At 46.9% G+C, this 23,955-nt stretch overlaps 1 protein-coding gene across 1 annotated transcript in view; it reads right to left on the minus strand.

Annotated features, from left to right (window-relative positions):
- Positions 1-413: 413 nt before the first annotated feature.
- LOC137789572 (heparan sulfate glucosamine 3-O-sulfotransferase 3A1-like) overlaps positions 414-23,955 on the minus strand; it is a 28,135-nt gene continuing 4,593 nt past the window's right edge. Inside the window, exon 2 of the mRNA XM_068583284.1 lies at positions 414-1,112. Coding sequence (XP_068439385.1) covers positions 491-1,112 — 622 coding nt within the window. The 3' untranslated portion in view covers positions 414-490. The remainder of the gene's footprint in view (positions 1,113-23,955) is intronic.

The following is a 23,955-nucleotide window of genomic DNA, read 5'->3' on the forward strand; positions in this document are numbered from 1 at the left end:
CATATTTTGAGAAAATGGCAGATATTTTGGCAAATATATTTTAGGAATACTTCCTGTAACATTTTGGTTATGTTCTCGAATATATAATTATATATTATGTGAACTATGCTGTGAATTTAAAACTAAACCCTATTAAATATATTTTTAATCTTATATTTGACTAGAATAAAGTCATATTACAAGTATGAGGTAAGAATATTACTAATAAAAGAGAATAAGTTAGAACTTTTACACTAAAATGTTATGATTTCAAGAACAAAAATAACTACATATGCTTGATACAATTAGCATGTTTTAGCATGACTCCATAAATACTATAAATATTTTTGCTTGCCAAAACACGATTTTCACAAAATACTCTCCTTATTCCTCATACATGTTACCGCTGTAATATTAGCCATGTTTCTTGTAAGATGACTTTTTTAGGGGACCCCCCCCCTCCAGCGCTCCTAATACTCCGCTCCAGTATTTCTGACAGTGAAAAACACATTCAGTCGTCCCAGCCGAAGAAGCGTCCCGTCATCTGGTAGAACTTCATGTTGAAGGGCCTGTAGAAGTCCCGTAGCCGCTGCACCACCTCGGGGTGGATGTTGGGATGGGTCCGCCCTTTGGTTTTGCCCAGGCAGTGGGGCTTGCTGCTGCCCTCGGCCTTCTTGAGGCACGGGAAGCCCTTGGTCTGGTTGAAGTAAAAGTGTTTGTCCGTGATGATCCTCTTGAGCCCCAGGAAGTCCTGCACGCGGCCCAGCTCTCCGGCCGGGTCGCTGATCAGCCGCTCGCCGCTCACGAACAGGATCTGCTCGGCGGGGAAGTGCTGCAGCCAGTTGTCCAGGTGCTTGGCGTAGATGCCGATCTGGACGGCGCTCCACGAGGTGTCGATGAGCCCCGTAGTCCTGTTTTTGAAGGTCAGGCTCTCGAAAGAGGGAATGTCGGGCTTCTTGGACAGCGTCTGCGTGTAGTCCGAGATGGCCCTGGTGACGGGGTCCCGCACCACCACGATCAGCTTGGTGGCCCGCGACATGGCGGCGATCCGGGCCGGAGCCTCTCGGGTCACAAAGTAGCTGGGGGTTTTCTCCATGGTGATCTGGCCCTCCAGAGTCTTGGGCATCAGCTCCCTGAGAGGAGAGAGGAGGAAAAAAGGAAGTGAGACGTTTGTTTGACCTGCACTGAACTGTAGCAGTCGTTCCTGCCGCTCTTACTACAATAAACATCACGACCGGACAGCTACGTTTGAGTCCAATCAATCCAGAATAACACTGGGAACCGTGTGTTTGCAGTGGGGGTATTTATTTGATCTCCATCAGGTGTCTTTGAGCTCAATTGGCTGCCAAGAGGTGTGACCAAATGTTGATTTTGCAGTTTTTGGCATCCTTGTGGTGATGGCGTGCAGATGCTACATCAAGTGCTCCTTCACGGAGCCCGAGGGCTTGTGAAATCAAAGAGGACTCCCATGGGTCCATTTTGGAAAAAGGGCGTATTCTTCACCCTGGAAAAAGAAGACCGTCAGTCTCTGTACCGGCACGATGGCAGCGCCGCTCATAAAATATTGATATTTGAGCCGAAAGGCGCTCCCAGCATCATTTATCTCCTTCACTTGTTGCGACAAATGGTGCAGGGAGCATCAGGAAGGTGCTCCAGCGACGCCATCCCGCCTCTGGCGGAGAGGGAGAAATGTTCTTTGCGGTTTAACATTGTCCTCATTTGCAACACGATTTGCTGTTTGGAGATGTAATAAAAAGCTGCACACACACACACACACACACACACACACACACTCGCGCAGGTCATATATCGGTATTTTAAATGAGGTCACATCCTGATTTTTATATTTTATACTGCTGTGAAAACCTATCCTGTATTATCAGTCACATGTTTCATATTTTATGGCGCTTGAAAGCATCATAATATTACTCAATGGAACCTCCGTTAGCGTTAGCTCGTTTATTTAGCCAACGGCTAACGTTATCTGGCTCTCCCGTCGACCGTTTTTTGAGCATCATCAGCGGTAAAAATTAAAGTGATTAACCGAAGATGTGAAGCGCTGGTTTGAACACGCGCAGGAGACTCTTTTTTAAAAATAAAAACTGGATATCTGCCCGGCGCGTCCTCCTCGCTTCCTCCTTTGCTTCTGACCCAGCCGCCTTTCAGGACTGCGACCTTAAGCAAAGCGGGTAAAAGCAGCCCATGAATGATTAACGCGCCCTCCCTCCGCCATTTAGAGCCTCTGCAGAAAACAGCTTTAAAATTCACCAAAGTACAGAATGCAGGCGTTAATTATTCATCCGCTTGGCTGCTGCTGCTGCTTAAAGGCAAAAGGAGGGCTGGCTGGCGCTGACAAAGTGGCCCATGCTGCTCCCAGGGTGGACGCCGTTTGCCACCCGTGACAGAACTACTGAGGTCCCTCTTGAAAAAAAACACACAACAACACTTCAGTTTGTCGGTTCGCATGCAAGCACGAGGACGCGCTATCAAAGTACGGACGCTTCTTTCCTTTTACCGCCGAGCGTCTCTCTCTCTCTCTCTCTGATGTGACGGGCATCTTTTATTTTCCTGCCTTTGCAGAAGGAAGCTGGTAAACAATCATGCTCCGTTTAACATACACGGAGGGAGATGAGACAGAGGGCACGGAGATCTTTTTGCAAGAGGAAGAGCTTGAGACAAACGGATGAAAGACACCGGCTGTCAGGATGGACGTCCTCCAAAGTAAACCACAAAGTACAAGCTTTTAAATTGCCCTTGAGCATTTATTGGGGGGGTCTGACGCAGAGCAATTGTTGTCTTAAAACAAACAAACATCGACAAAATGAGAAGCAACCAATCATCCCTAAAACATCAGTGTTTTGTTGAGCCATCCAATCACCGTGTTGCTCTACACGGCGCTCATTATTCCTTTCTGACTCGCTAAAGATCTCTGTCACTTGACTAGAAGCGTTTGCTGGAACAAGACGTTGTCTTTTCCTCCTTCAAAACCCGGCGGCGACCTCCGGTTCGCGTTTTAAAATGTGCATTCTCTCAACTGACCAGCAGGGGGCGACTCGGTCGGCGAAAGAAGTCCGATTGTGTCGACGTCTATGAGAAAATGACTCTACTTCTCTCTTCATTTATTCCCTCTGCAAACATTGTGAACACGGGTTCATCGTCTCGATCGCTAGTTTCATGTCTTCTCAACACAACGATGATGTTCATTTTGTAAATTATGGTCCCTTTTTAAAGTAAAAGCACCGTATTCCAACATCCAAAACCCCAACGTTTCACTTCATTTGCTCTTCTTCAGGAGACGGTTATGACGGTGAAACCGCTGCTGCCGGCCGAGCTCCTCGTACGAAGTGAAACGGATCTAAAAGCCAGAAGTCGATACCTTCAGGGCAATGTCAGAACACATCCACGCTGCGCGTGGCTGAGTGGAGACGGATCACAGGGTCAGCACAAGGAGGATGAGGAGGGGGAGGAAGGACCGCAGGAAGCGGTCGATAAGTGCAAGAGCCGCAAACACAGGTGCACCGACGTCTCGCCATCCGCCGCAACGTTGACCATCGCCCGACCTCCAGAGTCCTCTCGGTGTCTGCGACCTCTCCTGCAGCCGTGTAAAGAGCGACGTGGACAAGGCTCCTTTCCTCTCGCATTAGCGCTGCCCCATCGCCCCCAGAGAGAGCCGGTATGATGCCGCTGTAAAACAAACCCAACGCCACCGGAGACTGTAGACGGCTGCTGAGCTGACGCGTCGATAACACTAAAAAAACATAGAGACCGATTATTGACAAAAGGGGGACGAGGGGGCCGGGGGTCTTCCCCGACGAGGTCAACGAGACGCTGATCTGGGATCCGCTCGGCTTGAGAGAGGAGTCGCTGCTTCGCGGTGCAAAAGAGAGCATTATTGTTTCATGACAGAGAAACGAGCCGGCGCTACAGGAAGCATCCATATTTGATGGCGTGCGTCGAGCTTGTTCTGCGGTCGATGCACTCACGCCAGCGGCGTGGAGGTGCCAGGGCGACTCAGGGGGGACTTTGGGGGGCGGTACAAAGACGATGGACACTTTTTTGGAAGTTCGAGCATGAAGAGCCTCGTGTATCCAGGCTGATGAACATTTTTATAGGATTTGGGAGAATTGTTTCAGTTCATCTGTGGAGACGGACGCTGATTAAATGAAATTTAGTTTGGTTTATGAGGCGAAATCAATCGAAACATTGATACATGCTGGCAAAAAGATGCAGCAAAGCGATCGACTCGTTCTTATTCTTCTTCTCCTCCAGAGTTTTGGTCAGCAGCTAATGTAGCCGCTAGCCTTTAACCCCTTCATCCCTTTTCAACGCTTCTCAGTGTCGGTACTTTAAATTCTGCAATAATACGCCTAAAAACCTGTAAACACACTTTGACGTGTGAGTGAGTGTCAAAACAATGTGTGTAAACAACAAGTCGACGTCGTCAAATTGTTCTTTTTATCCAACTGAAAGTCCAAAGTAAAGAAAATAAGCGATGTTTTCAGAGAAGTCCGCGTGGTTCCCGGTGTGTGTGACCCGAGTCCGTCCAATCAGGAGGTGTGTGTGTCGCGTTCGGGGGCCGCCACGTTCCCGTTTTCGTTGCAATTATCTTCTGGACCTCTGGATCAGGTCTCATTGTTCATAAATCAACTCACGCGTGTGGATTTTTTTTCGGTAGAAGCGGCTTGTTTTGGATCGGCTCCAACATTTAGAAAAGGGCCTCCCGAAAAAAAGAAAGAAGCTAAATCGAGGAATTCTAGTCAATTTGGGGCATTTCTTTCCAAACAAATCACATTGTTGATTCATTTTTTCCGTGACCACGACCGCACCAAAAGTTACTTGTGAACTTTCTAGGCTTTTCAGCTCGACAAAGAGAACAAGAAACTCTTTTTTTTTTTTTTTTTTAACAGATCGACAAGTGAGTGAACCCCACTGGGGGTTTTCTTTTCCATGCTGCAGGAGACGCATGCGGCGCGCTCTAATGAAACTTTATTGGCAGGGAAGGTGATGTAACAGATGACAAACTGTCCAAGCGCTTGATATTTACTGCAGCTCCAGATCCCCACCGCTTTGATGTCTTCATCGCGCCGCTAAAATACGACTCCCTGAGCACGCCGAGGCATGAAACGCAGGGCAGCGGGATCCACTCATGAAACAAGACACAGACCCCGAAAAAAAGACCCCGAAAAATAAGAAACACGGCACATGAACCGCCTTTAAATCAAAAAAACTTTGGCAGGCATTTAAAGTACTGCAGAGTGAGAATATATTTAGGGTGACGAAGAAGTTTAGAACATAACAAACAGTTTGTGTACATGACAGAACATAACACATGCTGTAATTGTACGTCATTCCTCTCATATGGAACTAACTAGCTGCAGGAAGGTGCCAGGTCTCATTCAGGCGGCTCCATTAAAACATAGAAGAAAAAAAATCCAATGTACACAGTAATGCGCAGTACATCACTCAATGTGTCCTTTGTGGGCTCGTCTATAAAGCGACCGCTTTGGAATAAAGCGGCCTGACGCATCGCTGCTTTCGTTTCCCCCTCGCTGAACCGACATTTTTTTTTTTTTTACTCCACTCTTGCCCTCGTGACTCATGTCTGCCGGCTGCCGCTCGGGCCAAGAAGTCTGAACGCGCCACAGAGTCGTATTTACTGTACGCATAATAGGACAACATGACATTTGAATTAGGGAGATGTAAAAAAATAAAATAAAAAAAAAAGTGAACGAGGGCCATTTCCTGGTTGTTCTTTTCGGAAAAAGCAGCTTGGATCCGAGCCAATGTCTGTCAATTGACGGGGGGGAATTGTAAAGACATGGAGGCAAGTGGGCATGAGTGCCGTCCACTTCTCCTCCCCCACAAGCCTTTGATTCATCCCTCCCTCCCTCCCCCTCTCCTCCCTGCCCTGGCAGGCATAACTACACTCCCCACAGTGTTCCCCTGCCACCACCACCAGATAATAATCTTGTAATTGGCTCAATATTTCTGCTGTTAGCAGGCGAAAAAAGGCGCCGCTCTCGGTGGCTCGGACTCACCCGATATTTTCCGGGTCGGCGGATGCTAGCGGAGGTCAAAGGGAGACGAGGAGGAAGAGGAGGAGGAGGAGGAGGAAGGGGGTTGATTTAGAGTGATGGCTGCCGCGCGGTGAGGCTTTTACTGCTTTACTGTGCAGCAACACCTGCCCGGCAGGCCGCAATCGCAGACCGCCGCTGCGCTAACAGCGCGCGACAGCAAACGACTCCGTGGAAAACACTAACGAGGGTAAAAAGGGTGAAATGTGGCTTCCATCCCTCATCTGAGATCCTATTCATAGCGCTGGGGCGACAGGTGTGCTCCCCCCTGGTCCCCCCCTCCGGATAATCGTCTCGTTTTATGACCCAGACGGTCTCTCAAGTCCTGCAGGATTAGCCAACCTGACCGTTTCTTTCCTCTCCACTGGATCCTCGTGTCCTCGCGGTGTCACTTTTGCCCGCTCACCTGCACTTTACGGCTCTAAACTCCATCTCCTGCAGAGTTAAGTACTCCTCCCACTCGTCTACACAGGATTACTGCACCGCTGCAGTAGGAGAGTATCTGGAGTTTCAGTCTTCGGGGGCAGATGGCGCAGGACTTTGTTGCTGCAGAACGAGACGAGTTGGGATTTCCGCTCCCTGGTTCAAATCATTGAAATTGAAATCAACTTGTTGTTGCCTTTGATTGAAATGAAAGTTTGCACGCTCTCAGCAGCGCTCGGTACGTGAGCAGAGGCCATTGTCTGAGAGGAAAACTCATGGGATTTCTCATGGGAGCCTCATTAGTTTTCATCATACTGATCAATTCTGACCAAGTTCTGACTTTTTCTTTACACAAAAGCGACGTATTAGGGCATAAGAGGGACGTTTCACATCAGATGTGGTGCAAATTGGTGCAACAACATAAAAAATGAACATAAAAGCATTGTCAAGGCAATATCTAACAAACCCAATCGTGTATTTTCCCCATACTTTCCTCCCAGCTTGTCTGTAGCTTTGTAGAGAAGCAATGGATACCATATTGTCCGACAACTAATTGGAGTGTTGCTTTGGAAAAAGGTTGACTCAATCTGTATTCGCTCAGCGTGAACACGAGCTCAGTCAACGTCATGCTGCTGAATTTTGGATTTTTGGTGTTCGACACGTACTCCCGAGCTAAAACGTCTCGTTTTAGTAATGGAGTCTGGTGCCTTCAGTTGCTCATCGAAAAAGTCTGTCTGACGGCAAGATAAAAGTATGTTTATCCGTCTAAAAAAAAAGGTATTCTATATCAGTATAAGTGTACGCTATATTTAGAATATTTTCATAGCTTTGTCTCGCGATCAGACAGCCGGCTTTGATCACTTTGTTATGCTCACTTCAGAGCAACCAGGCTCCATTGACAAAAACAGTCCTTTTACCTGGCAGGACACTGGAGATGCTGCATTGGTTAGTGAGGTGGAGTTTTTGGGGTTTGAATACAGGAAGCTAAATAAAAAAAGACAATGGACTTAATGGACACATTTCTGGATTCAAGAAACTAGTTTATTTTATCAGCAATTTGCACTTTGCGTTAAGTAGAAAATGTAAGCACGGTGCGCCACCGGAATAAAGAGCGAAATCAGAGTGGTGCATGGGAACTGTAGGGGGTAGGAAGCAATTTTGAGAGTCATATAATTACCAGATAAGAGAGTTATCTATTCCTGGAGAAAAAAAACAACAAGGGAGGACAGGGACGAGTGTTTTCCCCTGGGAAACGTGGTTTTGATAAAGGCTGAGCAGGAAAGGAAAAAGAAACCCCCGGACGACGCTGCGGACACTGCGAGATAACCGTGTCAAAAAACGTTGAAAATGTCAGCTTTTTTTAATAACAGGAAATTCGTTGTCAGATTGATGACTGGGTGTCCAATAAGATGAAATAGGGACGTGAACGGTTTCCAAAAAAAGCTCGCCTGGGCAAAGAGAGCAGGAAATTAGACCTGGAAACTTGTGGAACGCTAAACCTCAGCGTCGTTAATAAAACAACTTTGTTAAAAACTTCCCCCGTGGTAGTAAAAGACAAGTGGAGAACGCCCGCCGTCCTCCCTCAAACCGAGACGGAGGGGAATAAAATGACAGAGTAGTTTTGAGGGGGAAAAGTCACCGTTTCTCACTTAATCTTAAGATTTGGTCGCGGTGGCTTTTGAGCTGATAAAAGCGTTGGAACATAATGTTTATAAAATAGTGCTAGCTCGCCGCCGTCGTCGCTCATCACGGTCTGGAACATTTCTGTTTTTTCGTTCTCCCACAAACACTCAGATACCAGAGTCCTCATAAATAATGTGTGGAAAAATAAACAATCAGACCTGCATGCCATTTGTGTCTGAGTGCACTTGATTATAAACGGAGTACAATCATAATAGTGCATCGCACGCTGTAGTAAAATGTTCTTTTCTTTTCATTGTGCAAATAAATCTCCCTGATGGACACACTGAGCATCGAGTTTTCCCTCCTTTTATCCTCCTTTTCCATGCACCGGCGATCCGATTGAGTAAAACATTTATGGAGTTATCTTTGCAGCGTGTCCTTCTAAATGTATCAGCGGTATTTTTAACACAAGTTTTCCCCCCTTTTGGTTTTTGAGTGGACGACCCCGGTTCATTGCATTAGGGTGGGAAGAAAAAATAAGCTTTATCTTTACGGCAACTTGTGAATTATTCACCCTCTCTAAACCGTGGCGGGGGAGGGGGGGAAGAAAGGAGGGAGGGAAGGAGGGAGGGAAGGAGGGAAGGAGGCTTCAGGAAGCATCCAAGACGTCTGACGGCCTTTGCAGATCCAGACTTCATACCAGCAGAGAGGAACAAGAGGGGGAGATGGGCGAGAGCGAAAGAAAGACCGAAAATAGAAGAATAATATTCATAACAAGTGTATAGTCTTCCTCCTCTTCGCCACACTGCAGCTTTTAAAGCATATTTGTGTTTGATTAGCGCTGATCTTTGTGCATAGACAAAAAAATAATGAACTCTTTTAAGATCTGGTGGCGGCGTGAGATGATAAGTTAAGGAATCACCGACGCTATTGCAATTCATCCAGAGTCCAGATGCACTAATACAGATGCTAATATTGGATACAGGTCAGTGAAAAAGCCCACGTGGTGCATCCCTACCGTCGCTTCCTCTTAGGTTGCGCTATATTTAAAATGCCAGACAGATCTAACCGCCATGTGTCGTAGGTAAAACTCTCCTGTACGTACGCGCACTTTCATGCATTTACTCTCTGCGGTTGAGTCTATTTAGGTCTCCTGGAGCCTGAAGATGTTTATTTTTTCCTCTCAGTTTTTCAGCTCAGATCAAGTCACAACGTAGCGCTAATCACCTGTGAGCATCGTCGGGCGATACAGTGATTTTTAGTGCATTTTTTGCACGTGTGGCCCAGAGAAACTGTTCTATTTCACACCTCCTCAGGTGCTTCGAGCAATTGAATTTTAATCTGCTCCTACGGTGCTTTTAACACCTGGATTTCCACGCCGATCGGCGCCATTACATGCACGTGTGAGCGCTCGAGATGCAGCAGGTGTAAATTCTGCATTTTCACGTGACAATTATCAAAACCGCTAAATTCGTCCCATCGCAGCAGCGTCTGCGTTGCTTCTGACGTCCCTGCGTGGGGGTGTTTGTATCTTTGAGAGGATTCTCACACATTACTTTTTCATATTCCTCTGACCCACTTGTTCAGAGTTACATGGCGTTTGAGGCACAGCGTGCGGAGACGACACCTCGGCGGGAATCGGCTTTGGCAGCGGCTCAACGCTGTTTTTTTTTTTCTTTTCCGCCAAGTCAGTTTTTCAGGGTCTCAACAGCTCTTTGTGGAGATAAGACACCTTAACTTTGGGTTTAATACCGAAGCTCATTTTCAAGGTATTGTGATTCCTGAATGTGCTGGAGGTGGCTTCATTAGGGGAACTCAAAGTGGTCTTTCTGTCGCGCTCCTTATCCGCTCTCTATAGTTTCTAGAAATACATCTGGAGGAGAAGAACGAGCCACTCGCCTCAAACGGAAACCATTTCAGTGGGTATTTAAATTCTACATTCAAGCCTGATTTGAATACAGTTTTTTTTTTAAAAGCACTGTCAAATGGCACGCGAGCAAAAATGAAATGTGAAATTGTTCAGAGCCAAATGGGAGGCTTTGAGGGCGACCGCTCTGCGATAATTACCCATGACAAAAGGCGAGGGCTTTTGTCTTTGGGACCATTACCATGCTGATTTTCAAGCCGCCGAAACATTCAATATAAACATTTCAGCCCGCCGAAAACGCCGTCGCTGAACAGATATCGGTCATGAGCCACATTTCTGCTGGCACAGATGGAGCTATGGAGTATTAGAGCTCAGGGAGGGAGGCGGGGAAAGACATAAAAGCTTGTGATTTAAAAAAATGTGAAGGCTGAAGTCTGATAACTAAAGCCCAGTTTCACATCCTGCTACGAACATGAAGTGATGGGCTGGCAAAAAGACAATCCTTCCCCCCGTCTCTCGTCGACTGAGAGACACTGGCGCCAGCTTTCTCGGACATTAAACCATTTAACATTTCCTCTTTTTATAGGGGGGATATTCTGTACTGTCTTTCTCCTTATAGATATTTTTTTTTGGGGGGGGGGGGGGTCTTTTTTTTTAATCCGCTTCTCCGCGTCCATCAGCTCTTCCTCTTCGATCTAACGTGTCGTCCGATACGCTGCTTATTAAACAGTCTTGTTGAAGGTTTCATTACATTTATCGGCGCAGCTCGTCTCACTGACTCGGGTGAAGGCACTCGGTCGTTAAACTCCTGGGAACGCTTTAAAAAAAAAAATCGCAGTTGAAAAGTGCGGCCACGCCTCCAAAGCGTGCGGATCCAACGCGGCGTTTAAAAACCTGTATAATTATTTCTGTCAGCGACGCGTGTGTCCTTATCAGACGTCGCTCCATTAACCAATCCTGCTATAAACACCATGAAACAGGGTGAGGGAGAGGTGTGAGGGGGGGTGCAGCGATGAATCACAGCTTACTTAAAATTCGGAGTTGCTTTTAACCCTCGGTGGTTTTTGCGCTGCATCTGTTTTCCATTACACTGTAGGAGCGGCGCGGCGGCAGGACTCGCTGAGGCTTGTGTTTCACCACAACGCTGGACGAGCATCCAGCGGGGGAGCTCCTGGAAACATGTCGGGGTCGGGGTTACCTAAAGGGAGCGTTTGGGACGTCTTCCCCAGTCGGTCGCAGTGAGCACGAGGCGGCAAAATGTGCAACGAATCCCACGAAAAGCAGAAAATGTTAGTTTGTCTCTGTGGCGTTTTGTTCCAAGCCGATTGGTTTCTTTCAAAGACGTGAAACTGAAGAAAAGTGTGCATTTTGTTGGGCTGTGTATGGAGGAGTGACTCATCGATCAGGTTGTTATCACACACAGGTTGTCACCTGTACGCCAACGAAACGTAACACACCGAATATATTCTGCAAAGTCAATTATCTCATAATGGAAACGGTGAACCAGGAAGTATGAAGATGGGCGCGTCAACGTAACGACAATCGCTGTTATTTAAAAATCAAACTACAATCTTTTCCTAAAATCTAAATAAGAGGTTTCCTGTGCCAACAGGGAATTTTATTTTGAAAGGACCTCATCGTAACGAAGGGAAATTGACAAGTGTTGCGCACATCAAGTCACGAGAGTCGTGCGTGAGGATACGTCATATATTAGTATATATCTATGTGTGTGTGTGTGTTCAATAGGTTTTGAGCAACAATGACGCTGACTAGTAAGTTGAAATGACTTTTGATTTTATGAGAATAAGACAACTGCCAGCCATATTTCCTAACTCGTGGTCAATCTTTTGGTTTTAGTTTGAAAAGGGAGGATTTAAAGAAGACTGAGGAAGAGCTGGATGTGGCATGACTGTGTGTGTGAGAGTTTTACTGTGTGTGTGTGCTGCTACATTATACATGAGTCTGTCCACATTTCCACTAGACTGAAATCTTGTCGAGAAGATCTCGAACCCTGAATCTGAATATCTGCTTCAATCTCACAGCAATACCTCCGTCTCAGAGCAGCCGCACAGGGAAGCATATGAAATGCCCTCGTAGTCACACAGCAAAGCCAAAAAAAAATCATAGCGTACTGTACCGCGCCATAAAAGTAAGAGCTTGACAGGTTGAAAGCCTTCTCGCTGGCGTACTTCTGAGAGCTCTGACTGTAAACCGCCTGGGATTTTTCTAAAATAGAACGACTTCTGAAAGGGAGCCATTGTCCCCGTTCAAACATAAAGGCGCACATCGAAGAAGAAGAAGAAAAAAAAGCCAAAATTAGTCAGGTAGCATCTCAGCCAGCAGACGGGGCTTGGCACATCTCCTGCCCGTGAACTCAGAACATCTTTGTGTTTTCCCCCTCGCAGACGCCGCGGACGGCGGCGAGCGAGCCGGTGTCGGTTACAGCTGCCGTCACGTTGAATTGCATTACCGTCATATTTTTCTTACAGTACTTTGCGTCTCGGGCAGGAGGGCCGTTAAACATCGTTTCCACGTGAAATCCGATCGCGGCGACGTGAAGAAAGCCAAATATTTGACAGTTAACCGGTTTTAAGGGGCATGAGAAGTCTAAACATGGGGGGAGGGGGGGGGTCAAAGTTAACGAGATAGCATATTCAATACGCGCAAACAGATCCTGGGAGCTCAAGTTTCCGCTACGAGAAAGCGGAGAGAGGCTAGCGCCGAGCGTCAGGCGGGACGGCAGCACCAGAGGAGTGTAAAAGTGATTACACCGTCTCCATGCTCTCCACCGCGCCTTACCCCACCATTAAATCCCCCTCGCCCTCCTCCCCTCCATCCTTTTACTCCCGGGCTCAGAGTACAAAGCGGTTGGCACCGTCGGCGCCGCGCTCCCCGTCGGCGAGCCAAGCCACGGCCACACCGACCGGCGAGCTCGCGGCCCTCTGTGAAGGTAGGTTTGTGTCTTTTTTACCCGAGCAAATTTCTAGTTTGTAAGTAAATTATCTCCCCAAAAAAAATTCAGAAAATACTTTCAAAATCAAAATTTGCTCTCCGAAAAAAAATTTTTTGCTCTCAATTAAAAAATCTTTGCTCTCCAAAAAAATTTTTTTTTGGACAGCAAATTTTTTTTTTGGAGAACAATTTTTTTTTTAGACATTATTTTGGAGACCACTTTTTTTTTTTCAGCAAATTTTTTTTTTGAGAGCAAATTTTTTTTTGTAGCAATTTTTTTTGAGAACACTTCTTTTTTTGAGAGCATTTTTTTTTAGACATTTTTTTGGAGAGCACTTTTTTTTTTAGACATTTTTTTTTGGAGAGCAAATTTAGTTTTTGAGAGCAAATTTTTTTTTTGGAGCAATTTTTTTGAAAACATTTCTTTTTTTGAGGGCATTTTTTTTTTTTTGAGAGCACATTTTTTAATTGAGAGCAAAGATTTGGAGATAATTTACTTACAAACTAGAAATTTGCTCGGGTAAAAAAGACACAAATCTACCTTCATACCGCTCTGCCACCACAGGGGAGGCTGGAGCGATTAGCATGAATGAAAGCTAACCTCTTGTCGCTCCTTCTGACGTATACAAACGCGCTCAATCTTCCTTTTCTTTTCTTCTTGCAAGATCGTGGTGCCAAGCGAGACACAAAGATTATGCTGTAGGAGCTTTATATATATATATATATATTTGTGTGTGTTGTACATGATGGAGAATTAATACAAGTTGCCGAAACCATTTAACGAATGCAGTTGGAGGAAGCCGTGGCCGTGGCCGGAAGCGTGATTTCCATTTTTATCCATTAAATTTTAAAAAGCCTTCGGGGGGGAAATGGAACTTCGCGGCGCTCGTTTGCGTCGAGGCGGCAGTGCCGTGCATGAGGGAAACGTGATGCCGAGGGTGCTGCTATCAGCACCGGTCGCTCAAAGAGTGATTGAAAGCGGCGCCGGCGAGAGGCAGAGCAGGTTTGCCGGCGAAAAAAAAATCACCCACAGTGTCTAAAACGTCACCGAATGGCTGAAGCGGAGCCAGCGGTTGCCCGGGGCCGGGCTGTGACCCAGAATTCAACAGACCCCCAAGTGAGGAAGCCAGGAGGCCCCGTGACGGCTGAGCTAAACTGCCCTCCCTCCCTCTTCCTCGCACAACAGGGGAAAAACACCTCCTCTTCCTCCCCGGGCTGCCGAGAGGTAACTCCATCTGGGAAGCCGGAGCGAGATAATATGAAGTGTAGCGGAGAGCACGCGGCGCTCTGAGGAGCCGCTGACAACGTGCTAATGTTTTAGCCTGTCAGCTCTCCGCGAGCAAAGACGGATGGTTTTGGAAATAGAAGGTAATTACAGGGCAGAGCCTCATTGTCGGGGTTAGGACAATGCGGATAGTGTAGTGGTGGAGCGTTTTCTTTTTTTCTTTCTTCTTCTTCTCCTCCTTCTCGCTGCCAGAAGCAAAAAAAAAAAGCCGTCCCGCCGTAGCTGGAAAGTGAGTTTGAGACCGACCGCAAACGCAAATGATGTGTCTTCTTAACATAATATGAAACATCAGATTTATCAGGAGGGTTTGCGCTGCGTGTGACCTGGAAGAAGTGCTGATGCAGCAACAAGGTGAATCCACACCCCGTAAACTAGCACCAGTCTTCTTCTTTTTTAATACACATAACGGGCTGTTTAACTGCGCAATAATTCAATGTTATTGCGTGTCAACTTTGGAGGAAAAATAGTGGAAAATAGCTCTTTAGAAGCTAAAACAAGAGTTTGGTATTAAAGGGACAGTGTGTAACATTTGGGGAATATAATATTATCAAGTATTTAGTAGGTTTTTCTCGCCTGAATATTTATCCGACGATAAGAATTGCCGCGTCTTCGTTACCTGATACCGAGCCGTTTGCATTTCCTCTTTAAAAGAGTTCGCAGTGTTTCTACAGAAGCCCGGAACGGACAAACCAAGCTACTTTGCCTTCCGGGAAACCCCGCGGCGGACATCTTTGTTTTTTTGGTTAACAAGACAGCGTCGGTCTCGGCATTTATTTCTGCATCAACTGCAACGTCCGCTGTGCAAACACACTGGACCTCTAAGTGATTGAACTGTTGCAGATGCAACTAATCAGCTCGTCAACTTTCATTAAGCCACATTTACCCAAATGCACACGAGATCCAGATGAGCTGTTGAAGCGGTAACGCCTTGGAGCTGAGCTGGAGGACTGACGAAGGCTCTTGCTCTTCATCAGCTGTAAACTAACAGCGATCTCCACGAGGGAAGCTGCACTTCAGTCTTTTTACGAGCATATTTACGTCCCAGAGGAACGACCCGTGCCGCCGTTTGCTCGCATCGGGCCAATAGCGGATGCTCTAATTCCCGCCCATCCGATTATTAAACCGGCACCAGAACCCGATTGAACGCGAGCACCTTGATGGCGGTTCGCCCGGCTTTTGCCACGGAGATGGTAAATGAGGCGTTCAGAGGGGGGAGGAGGGGGCTTGATGATTCATGTCATCAAGAGGGGTTATTTTTCAATAACGCACATTGATTTAATCGTCCTAAAAAACACATTAACATTGAGGGAGCGCTCCGCCGAGAGATAGCGGCTGGATGTGGAGTCAAAGCTCTGCCGGGCTCGGATGACGGATGTGCCTCCCGTGCAGATAAGAGGCCGCGGCGTGAATAAATGCGGCCGCTAAATTCGCAATTAAAAAACAAATAAGTTGAGTGTAAAGACAATGACGGGGAGGGAGGGGCGCCATCGTTCAAGGCGACGGAAAAAGAAGCAAACCAAAACGAAATGCATATTAGTGCCATTCATATTCATGACAGTTGAATGGAGGCCATTATGAACCACTTTCAATCACATTTGCATTTACATTACGCGCCCGTAACGCGACTGGAAGAAAAAAAATGGCGGCGGAGCAACAGTTAAAAACATGCTCTCGCTCCAGTAGAGAGAAAAGAAAAAAATGCATCGAATACATTTTCAGCGAGCGCTTGTTGCTCTGCCAAAGTGTGCGATACGTTGAGTGCAAACACGAGTGTGTCGGTCTGCGTGTGCGTGTTTGTGCGTTCACCTAGAGACTCAAAAGAGCTCCTCGAAAGAGACCTTTTTTTTTTCTATAATGTGCATCCAAGAGTTCATCGGGGAGAGCTGGAGACGCTCACTGGCACTCTGTTGCAAAGTAGAAAGCTTTGTGGGTAAGCGGGGGTGTGTGTCTGTGTGTGTGTGGGGGGGGGGGCTGGATTTACGCCTTGCCACGGCCGACCTGGTTTAAAAGCCAAGTTGGATAAAAGAAAGAGCAAAAAACAGGGCGGTAAAAGAGAATATTCACTGCTGCTGCTGCTGCTGGCCTGAGCGGAAAATATTATGATGTAATAAATGGTATGTCAGAAACAGACCTGCCCACGACAGCCACTGAGTCTGAGCACGCATATGTGTGTGTGTGTGTGTGTGTTGAGGCCTCTCCATTAGCACTCACATAACAGTTAGAGAGCGCAAAACAAAGCACAGAATCGTCAGTGAGCAGCACTGCAACCCCTCGACGATATGAGCCTAATTACACGCCGCTCCCTCGCCAGAGAGGGGTGATAAATCAATGCCGGGCGTTTGGATCTCCAACACGAGCAAAATCAATACGGTTTGCGTCTCAATGGCCGTGATGAGACTCGGGTCGAGGGCGGCGAGGACTTTAAATCAGCGGCGTGTTGTCTCATTCCAGCGAGGTGTGAAGCGCATGTTGGATTGCAGCACGGTGATTATGAAGCGGGCGCTCCGACGCTACGAATGTTAGCAGAGGTTTTGGTTTTTTTGCAAGCGCGGCGAATAATGAACGGTCATAATTAATACATGCTACTGTCTTTTGTGACGGGGGAATGTAGGAACAACATGTTAGGGGGGGGGAGGGGGCTGAACTCTCATTTGTGTTCATCAAACTTCTCTAAATTGTTTGTGTAATGACATTACGGCCGACAGGGAGGCCTGGGGGATATTTATTATGCAGATGAGCACATGAAAATGAATATGTTTGATCAAATGTGCATGTTAAACAAACAAAAACAGGGAGAGATTTTGAGATTTGAGGCTCTATAAATCGCAGTGACGAGCAATCAGGTTCAGAGCTTCAGTGTTTCTTGTCGTTGACTAGCAGAGATATATCTATATATATAGATATATAGATATATATCTATTATCTATATATAGAGAGAGATTTGTTACAGACAGCAGAAAGATTACAGCAACTGCAACAAAAAGGCACTCAATCCAGCGACGCTGCAGTTCACGCTCAGTTTTTAACCTTTTAAAGTGTTTTTTCTTCTCACGTTACGTTTCATTTCGCTTTCGTCTCACTTCGTTGTCTGAAGAAGTGCTGGAAACACGATTCGGTGGTGAAATCTTCAAAGCACACTGTACTGCGGGTGCTGTGGGCTCACGATGACGCGATGCAGGGCCGTTAATGGATGTGATCGCAGCTTCCTGGTGAATAATGCAGACCTGCTAATTGGCTGGATTAATAATTGATGCGTGTGAGGAGGAGGAGGAGGAGGAGGAGGAGGAGGGAGCGGCAGTTGGATCAAGAACGTGCACCCGTCCCTGTTGGAGAGGACTTTGAGCGCTATATATGTGTTGCAAATCGGTCTCCGAATGACCCGCTTCCTCCTCCTGTCGATGATGGTGATGATGATGATGATGATGGGACTGCAGGGGGAAAGGACGCGGGCGCGTGAGACCGAAATGTCAGAATAAACAATCGCCCTGACAGCATAATGACATAATGAGCCTCGGCCTCCACCACATGTTTGACGGTTAAAATGACTCGGGTTCATGTCAAGTCCCCACAGGCTCCTCCCCCCCCCCCCCCCCACACACACACACACAAGTGTTGCTACACCCTCAGTCACAAACTGACCCACAACTCTGCAGCTGCGCGAGACAAAAGAACGAGACGGTTCAGGTTGTTTTGCTCGAACTCACGGACGAGAAGTGATGGGGAAAGACGTCGAGGTGGATGAATGATGGGTCATGGGAGGGCGAGAAAAATCGATTTTACCGTAAACGTGATTTAGCCGGTGTCGAGTTTCCAGAGGATGCATAAAACCTGGCCGTAAAGACGTCCCCGCCTCTTCGGGTTAACGCCTTCAAACCAGCGTTGTTGCTCTTACGGGAAACAATGGGATCAACATCTCGTGGGCGTGTCCAAAAAGTTTCTGACAACCCCCCACCCCAAAAAAAAGCTCAATGGACACAAAAACTGAACAAACAAATGACCTGTAACGATGAAGACCTCACCTGTGTTGGTTTGATGACGCTTTCGCCTCCGGTTCGAGCATCTGAGCGCCCAACATGTAGCTTCCTAATAGTTCTGCACGCGTTTGCTGTCATTGACGATCGATCCCACTTTCAACGCCGTGCATTGAAAGCTACTTTAGGTTACTTTAACACAAATAACTTTGTGTCATAGTTTGCTCAAAGTGTCTCTATATCCTCACAGTGCCGAATAAAACTAAATCCAGTCACCAAACCTTGAAGAAAAACTAACAATCGGAGCCGAGGAGTCTCTTCACGCAGCTGTGAGACTCTAGAAGAACCTGATATTCTGCCAGATTATCCGTCTCGTGCACTACACTCACAATATAATGACAAGTTTATGACAGACAAATGTGGCAAAAGGTTTTTCCTTCATTTAAGTGTACCGTAGCTTTGAGCATTAAAGCTACAAACAGTAGACAGTTATCTTAGCTTAGCATTGAGACTGGAAATATTGATTTACACGTTACATCTTGCTTCTTTCATCCATACAAAAACTAAAGAGTAAGAAGAAGTAGTCAAGCACATCATCTTCAGTAAAAAAACTACATTTGTATATTTGTATGAACAACACATACATTAAAGCATGAGTCCACATGCTAACGTGGCTAATTCCTGCACTAACTGTACAGTAGCTCTTTATAAACAGATCTATTTATGCATCTTCTATATTTTTCCTCTTCTCCATTGTAATGTTGCCTATCTTGGATTTTGCCCCGTATTTATCGTCACGCACCAAAAGCACCGAGCCAAATTCTTTGTCTGCGCAAACCTACTTGGCAACAAAACCTGTTTCTGATTTCTGATTCTGCGTCCTCCATCTTTTCAGATAAGCTGCTGGCTGCAACTTCAAATGTAAGAGACGAAGCACGAGGGTGGGCATGTATCTATCTCATCTCATTCTTGGCAAGAAAAAGGGGGAATATTTCTACGACTGTGACATTTGCTCCACAGATGATTACAGAATTTTATATTTTGCGAGAATGCGTCGTCTTCTTTTTTCTTATTAGGGCAGTGCGAAGCTTCTCCGGGGGATTTTGCATCCATAATTTCCACTCTGTGATTCATCCCTCACTTCTCTGTTGCCGGTCCATAACTGAGGAAAATCTGTTCCCCTGCTCCCTCTCATTAACATGCAAATCCTCATCTTTAGGAAAAAAGAAAGAAAGAAAGGAAGGAGAAGCCCTTTTGTGCAACTCCAGAGCACCGAGGATGTTCCTTCCTGCTTCTATTAGCCGGACATGCTCCTCTGACAGCAATCTCCCTCCTGTCTAATGTACAGTCAGACCTAGTTACAGTAGCAATTACCAGCGTTCAGGTTAAGATTAATTGAATTACCGGGTGGCTTCGCTGCACTCCTCGGCGGGCATATCAATCACGAGGGCCCCGTGCGCTACACCAGACCCTTTATCACCCTCCTCCATCTTTATGGGAGAAGACGCGGGCCGTGCTGTTGCACTCCCATCTATCAATAAGCTGGTCCGGCGTGGCAAACTCATTTTCTAACACATTCCCTCTCTTTAATCAAGCAGCCTGGCATTTTCCGAGGTAGTTAGTCCAAAAAAAAGAAAGCTGTCCGCCATCTTTTTTTCCGCGAGAATCGCGACAGACCTCGCTTGACTTCTGAGAAATCGGCCTCGCACTCTTGTTTGAGTTGTGATACATTTTTTTTTCATCGTTTGTGAAGAGAAATCCTCCCCCAGAGTCCTCTGAATGGCTCTTTTGTGCCGTGCAACCTTTTCAAACCCTAAAGTACAATAGATTGTATGTAAAGCATCTTGTTTGAACAGCTGGATCTGCACTTGAGGAACCAGGTAGCTTTTCAGAAACCGCACACGCAGTGGATCCGCTGTGCTTCTGTTTGAATAAAAAATAAAAAAAACACCCCTCAAGGCAGATTAAATGCCACTCTGTCATTCCCTCTTCCATTCACCACCTCCATTATTAGCTATTTAAAAATGTTCAAGTCCCGCTCTAAAGCGCTGCCAACCCGCCTAATCTTCAGCATGTTTTATTTCCCTCATCTTTGTTCGTCGTCTCGCGGAGGAATACGCAGAATACGCTGGATGTGCAAGTGCTGAAAGCTGGAAAATAACATCTGAAGGAAATAATGTGTTGGCCCTCTTTGTCGGGCCGCGCCAAACAAATGCCAATCCCTCATTTTCAGACGAAGTCCAAGCAAACGCACGCAAACGCAGGCCTCGGGGGCTGCAGTGCAAACTCTGGGGGTTTTTTTCTGCATGGAGACAGAGGTTGGGCAGTCAAACAGAGGTTGTGCCGGAGGTGCCGTCTGGCCGAGCCCCGGCACCACGTCTGCAGGGCGGACGCTGCCAAGCCGACTGGCACATGCTCGTGCCACCCGGATGGAACAAGAAAAAAAAAGAAGGGATGTTCGGTGCCATCCTATCGCCACACAGGCAGCTGCAGATAGCACACATGGCAGAGTGTGTCAGAGTCCGTGCCTTTAAGCACAGCAGCAGAGGGAAACAATCCAGTGTTTGTCCAGTAAGCCTTGGAAAGAAGAGAAAAAACCCTTGAAGAGAGAGAGAGAGAGAGAGAGAGAGAGCGACTGTCCTGCTGAGATGAACCTCCAACTTCCTTGAGTAGTAAACACTTGAATGTTTTTTTTCTTACAGGGAATTGAAATGCAGGACGTGTGAGACGTGCGCCAGACATTTTTTTTTCTTCAAATATGCGGCAAAAGTATTTTAAAGAAAACATTGCAGTCGGAACGGAAAAAAAAATGGAGCACCCGAGAGGAGAGAGAGGGCTTCCTTCTGTTTTATTGGTTCCCAGGCTTTCCATAGCTCTGGTTCTCCCTCTCTTTCTCTTTCTCTCTCTCTCTCTCTCTCTCTCTCTCTCTGGTGGAAAGTACGTAGGACTCCCTGTCCTGTGATAAAGCTGTTGCCCGCGAGATCGGGAAGAGAGATCCATCACGCCGAGGCGTTGGTTCACGTCCATGCATCGTTTACCTTCGGTGCCCAAATAGCATGGGTTTGGGTTCCTCTGCACAACCTCTGAGGGGGTTTTGTTTTGTGGGTTCGCTTCTGCAACCGTCTCGTCCGAAGCCCCCTTGACTCTCCAAACGCGCCAAATGATAGGGTTACAGTCTCTCTCTGTGTTTGTGGAGGGATAACACTTAACTTCCATCAACCTTGGACCGCCAAGAAGGAGAAAAAACTCAAACACGGAGGAGAAAGATAAATACAGCACGGGGAGAAAAATTGCAAACACGATTCTTTCTGTTTTCATTTTTGGACGCAGTGCTCGTAAAAGCGGCGCTGTGATGTTAGAAAACATTAGCTGGAGGGTTTCCATCGCTGACATTCATGGACATTGCTTTAAAAAAAACACTTAACTGGTAAAAAAGGGTGCAGGTATATCAGGAAAAAAAAGCTGCAGAGCCCAAAGCGAATGTCTTGAGAAAAAATAAAGGCCAAACGTCTCAACTCCGGAGACGACGAGACGATTGAAACGATTGCGGAGCGGTTTCTGTTTAAGGGCGATAAAAAAGTGACCTCAAATACACCTTTTGAAATCCCAGAATAAATGCTACATAGCGTATGGGCTAATACCTCATAAAAATGTTTAAAAAAAGGGGCCAACAGCTGCTAAAGCCACGACGGGGGGGTCAAACAGGTTGCTCACTAGTGTACACACAAACCCAAAAGTGAATAAACAACTGAATCCTAGAAACAATGTAACCCGATGCTAAAGTTACAGAACCATCTGCTGGCACCGTGAACTCTGAGGGTGGCACATTCTCCCTCCGGGTGACCCTCCTGTGATCAATCACACTCCCCTTTCTGCACATGTTCATCAAAAGCTGAGCCGGGGTGGCGGGTGGAGGGTGGAGGGTGGAGGGTGGGGGGGTGGAGGGGTTTCCTGATCCCTGAGGCAACAAATATGTGCGTGAAAGTAAACCGGCTACCTTCTTAGTTTTGGTGCGTCAGGTGAAAACGTCAGGTGTGAGCGTCTGGTGGTGGTGGTGGTGGTGGTGGTGATGGGTGGGGGGATCCAGGTGGTGTCTGCGGAGCACCCTGCACCTGCTGCCTGTCCTCACTCACCCATCGGTGGTGGTGGTGGGAGGCAGATTCCCAGCATGCCAGAGGGCAGCTGCTGACAGGCACTACTTTGGACAGTCCCCTCCGCTGCTATCTGCCTCCGAGGGTCAGCTGCTAAGGGCATGCAAAGACGTCGGTGGTGGTGGTGGTGGAGGGTGGCGGAGGTCAAGGAGTTGGCAGGGTGGGTTGCATACCTTCAGCAGCAGGTGAGCGTCACCGGTTTTTACAATTAGACTCCACCCGATAATCACTTTCACAATCCGAAAGGAAGCTCGGGCCTCACGCTCAGGAGGTCTCCGCCGATCACGTTACGACCGCTGCCCCCCCTCCCCCGACCTCTCCACCTCTTTGCTCCACCTGCCGCGTCCGCAAACCTGCCCCCATGTTAGCCGACGCAGGGGAAAACATGAGCCACCCAACGCTTGTTTTCTTTATGTGTATTTATGTGACAAAGTGTATGATTTCACACAAAAAAAGGCTTTTTGGTTCACTTTTACGTTGAAATTCCACACGCATAGGCAGTTTTTTTAGGTAGTTGATTTTGGAACGGACTTTATTTAAAACTTGAAGGTAGACCTGCATGTTTTTATGTACTGGGTAGTGTATAAAAACTCTCCCTTTTTCATGAAATAAGCCCTGTTTCCACATCCTGAAGCAGCTCTAACTACATTAGAAAATTACCTTGCAAAAAATCCATTCCTCTGGACCGTCAGGAGTACGTCATGGGGCCGCTCGGTGTTTTCCAATATGTCAAAACAGGTCGAGCCAATCAGGGGAAACGGGGTTTTTAGTGTCCTGGAGAATAAACTAAAACAAAGCCTCAATGCCGAGTCCACGGAGACACATATTGAAGGGTTTTGCACACTCAAGACACACAAAACCAGCGAGATGAAGAAGAAAAAAATCATATTTTTGGGTGATATAGTTTTATAAACCCAGACTTATCCTTCGAGTGTGGTGCGAAAGGGGAGCGGAGGGTGGTGGAAACTATTTTCAACTCTATATATCGCCGTATTTAAATGGCCGTGGAACATGTCATTCCTGGACTCCGGCAGAGGCCGGGTTACATCCAAGGGCGAGCGCCAAAAAAAAAAAAAGAGTTTGCATGCTCGCATGAATGTGGACACGTTGTATACGCTCGGTTAAATCTGGCCTCTCCTTCCAGCTGGTGTGCGGGGTTTATTTTGTCATGACAACCTGATGCGATACACAATGTGCAGGACGCTTGTTACGACTTGTTGTGTGTGCCGTAGCTTAACAGGTCGCGATTATACAGGAGGAACGAGGCGGGTTGAGGGACTTCAACGCCACAGAAGTTAAGTCATTTCTTCACGAATAACATCGAGTTGTGGGGTTTTTTTTGGGAGTCGTGTCCGCCAGACTTCTCTCCACACTCTGAACGACAAGTGAAACGTCAGGCGGCGGCGAACAAGGCCAGAGTTTAAACCGTGCCACCCAATTAACCGACACACACACTTTAAACACGGCCAAAAAAACAACGCATGAGAAACTTGGACGTCGGCCTCGTTTGAAACGCCGGGAGAATCCAGCGGCTTTTTCACCGTCAGCGCTCGACAAATGCGTCTTTATTTTCTTTAAAAAAAAAAAAAGTTGAGTCAACAAACCCGACCGGGTCTCCTAATGCAGGGGA

The sequence above is a fragment of the Clinocottus analis genome, unplaced genomic scaffold (assembly GCF_023055335.1).
Source record: "Clinocottus analis isolate CAN_PGR_092001 unplaced genomic scaffold, fCliAna1.0.p SCAF_19, whole genome shotgun sequence".
In the NCBI taxonomy this organism is placed as follows: Eukaryota; Metazoa; Chordata; class Actinopteri; order Perciformes; family Cottidae; genus Clinocottus; species Clinocottus analis.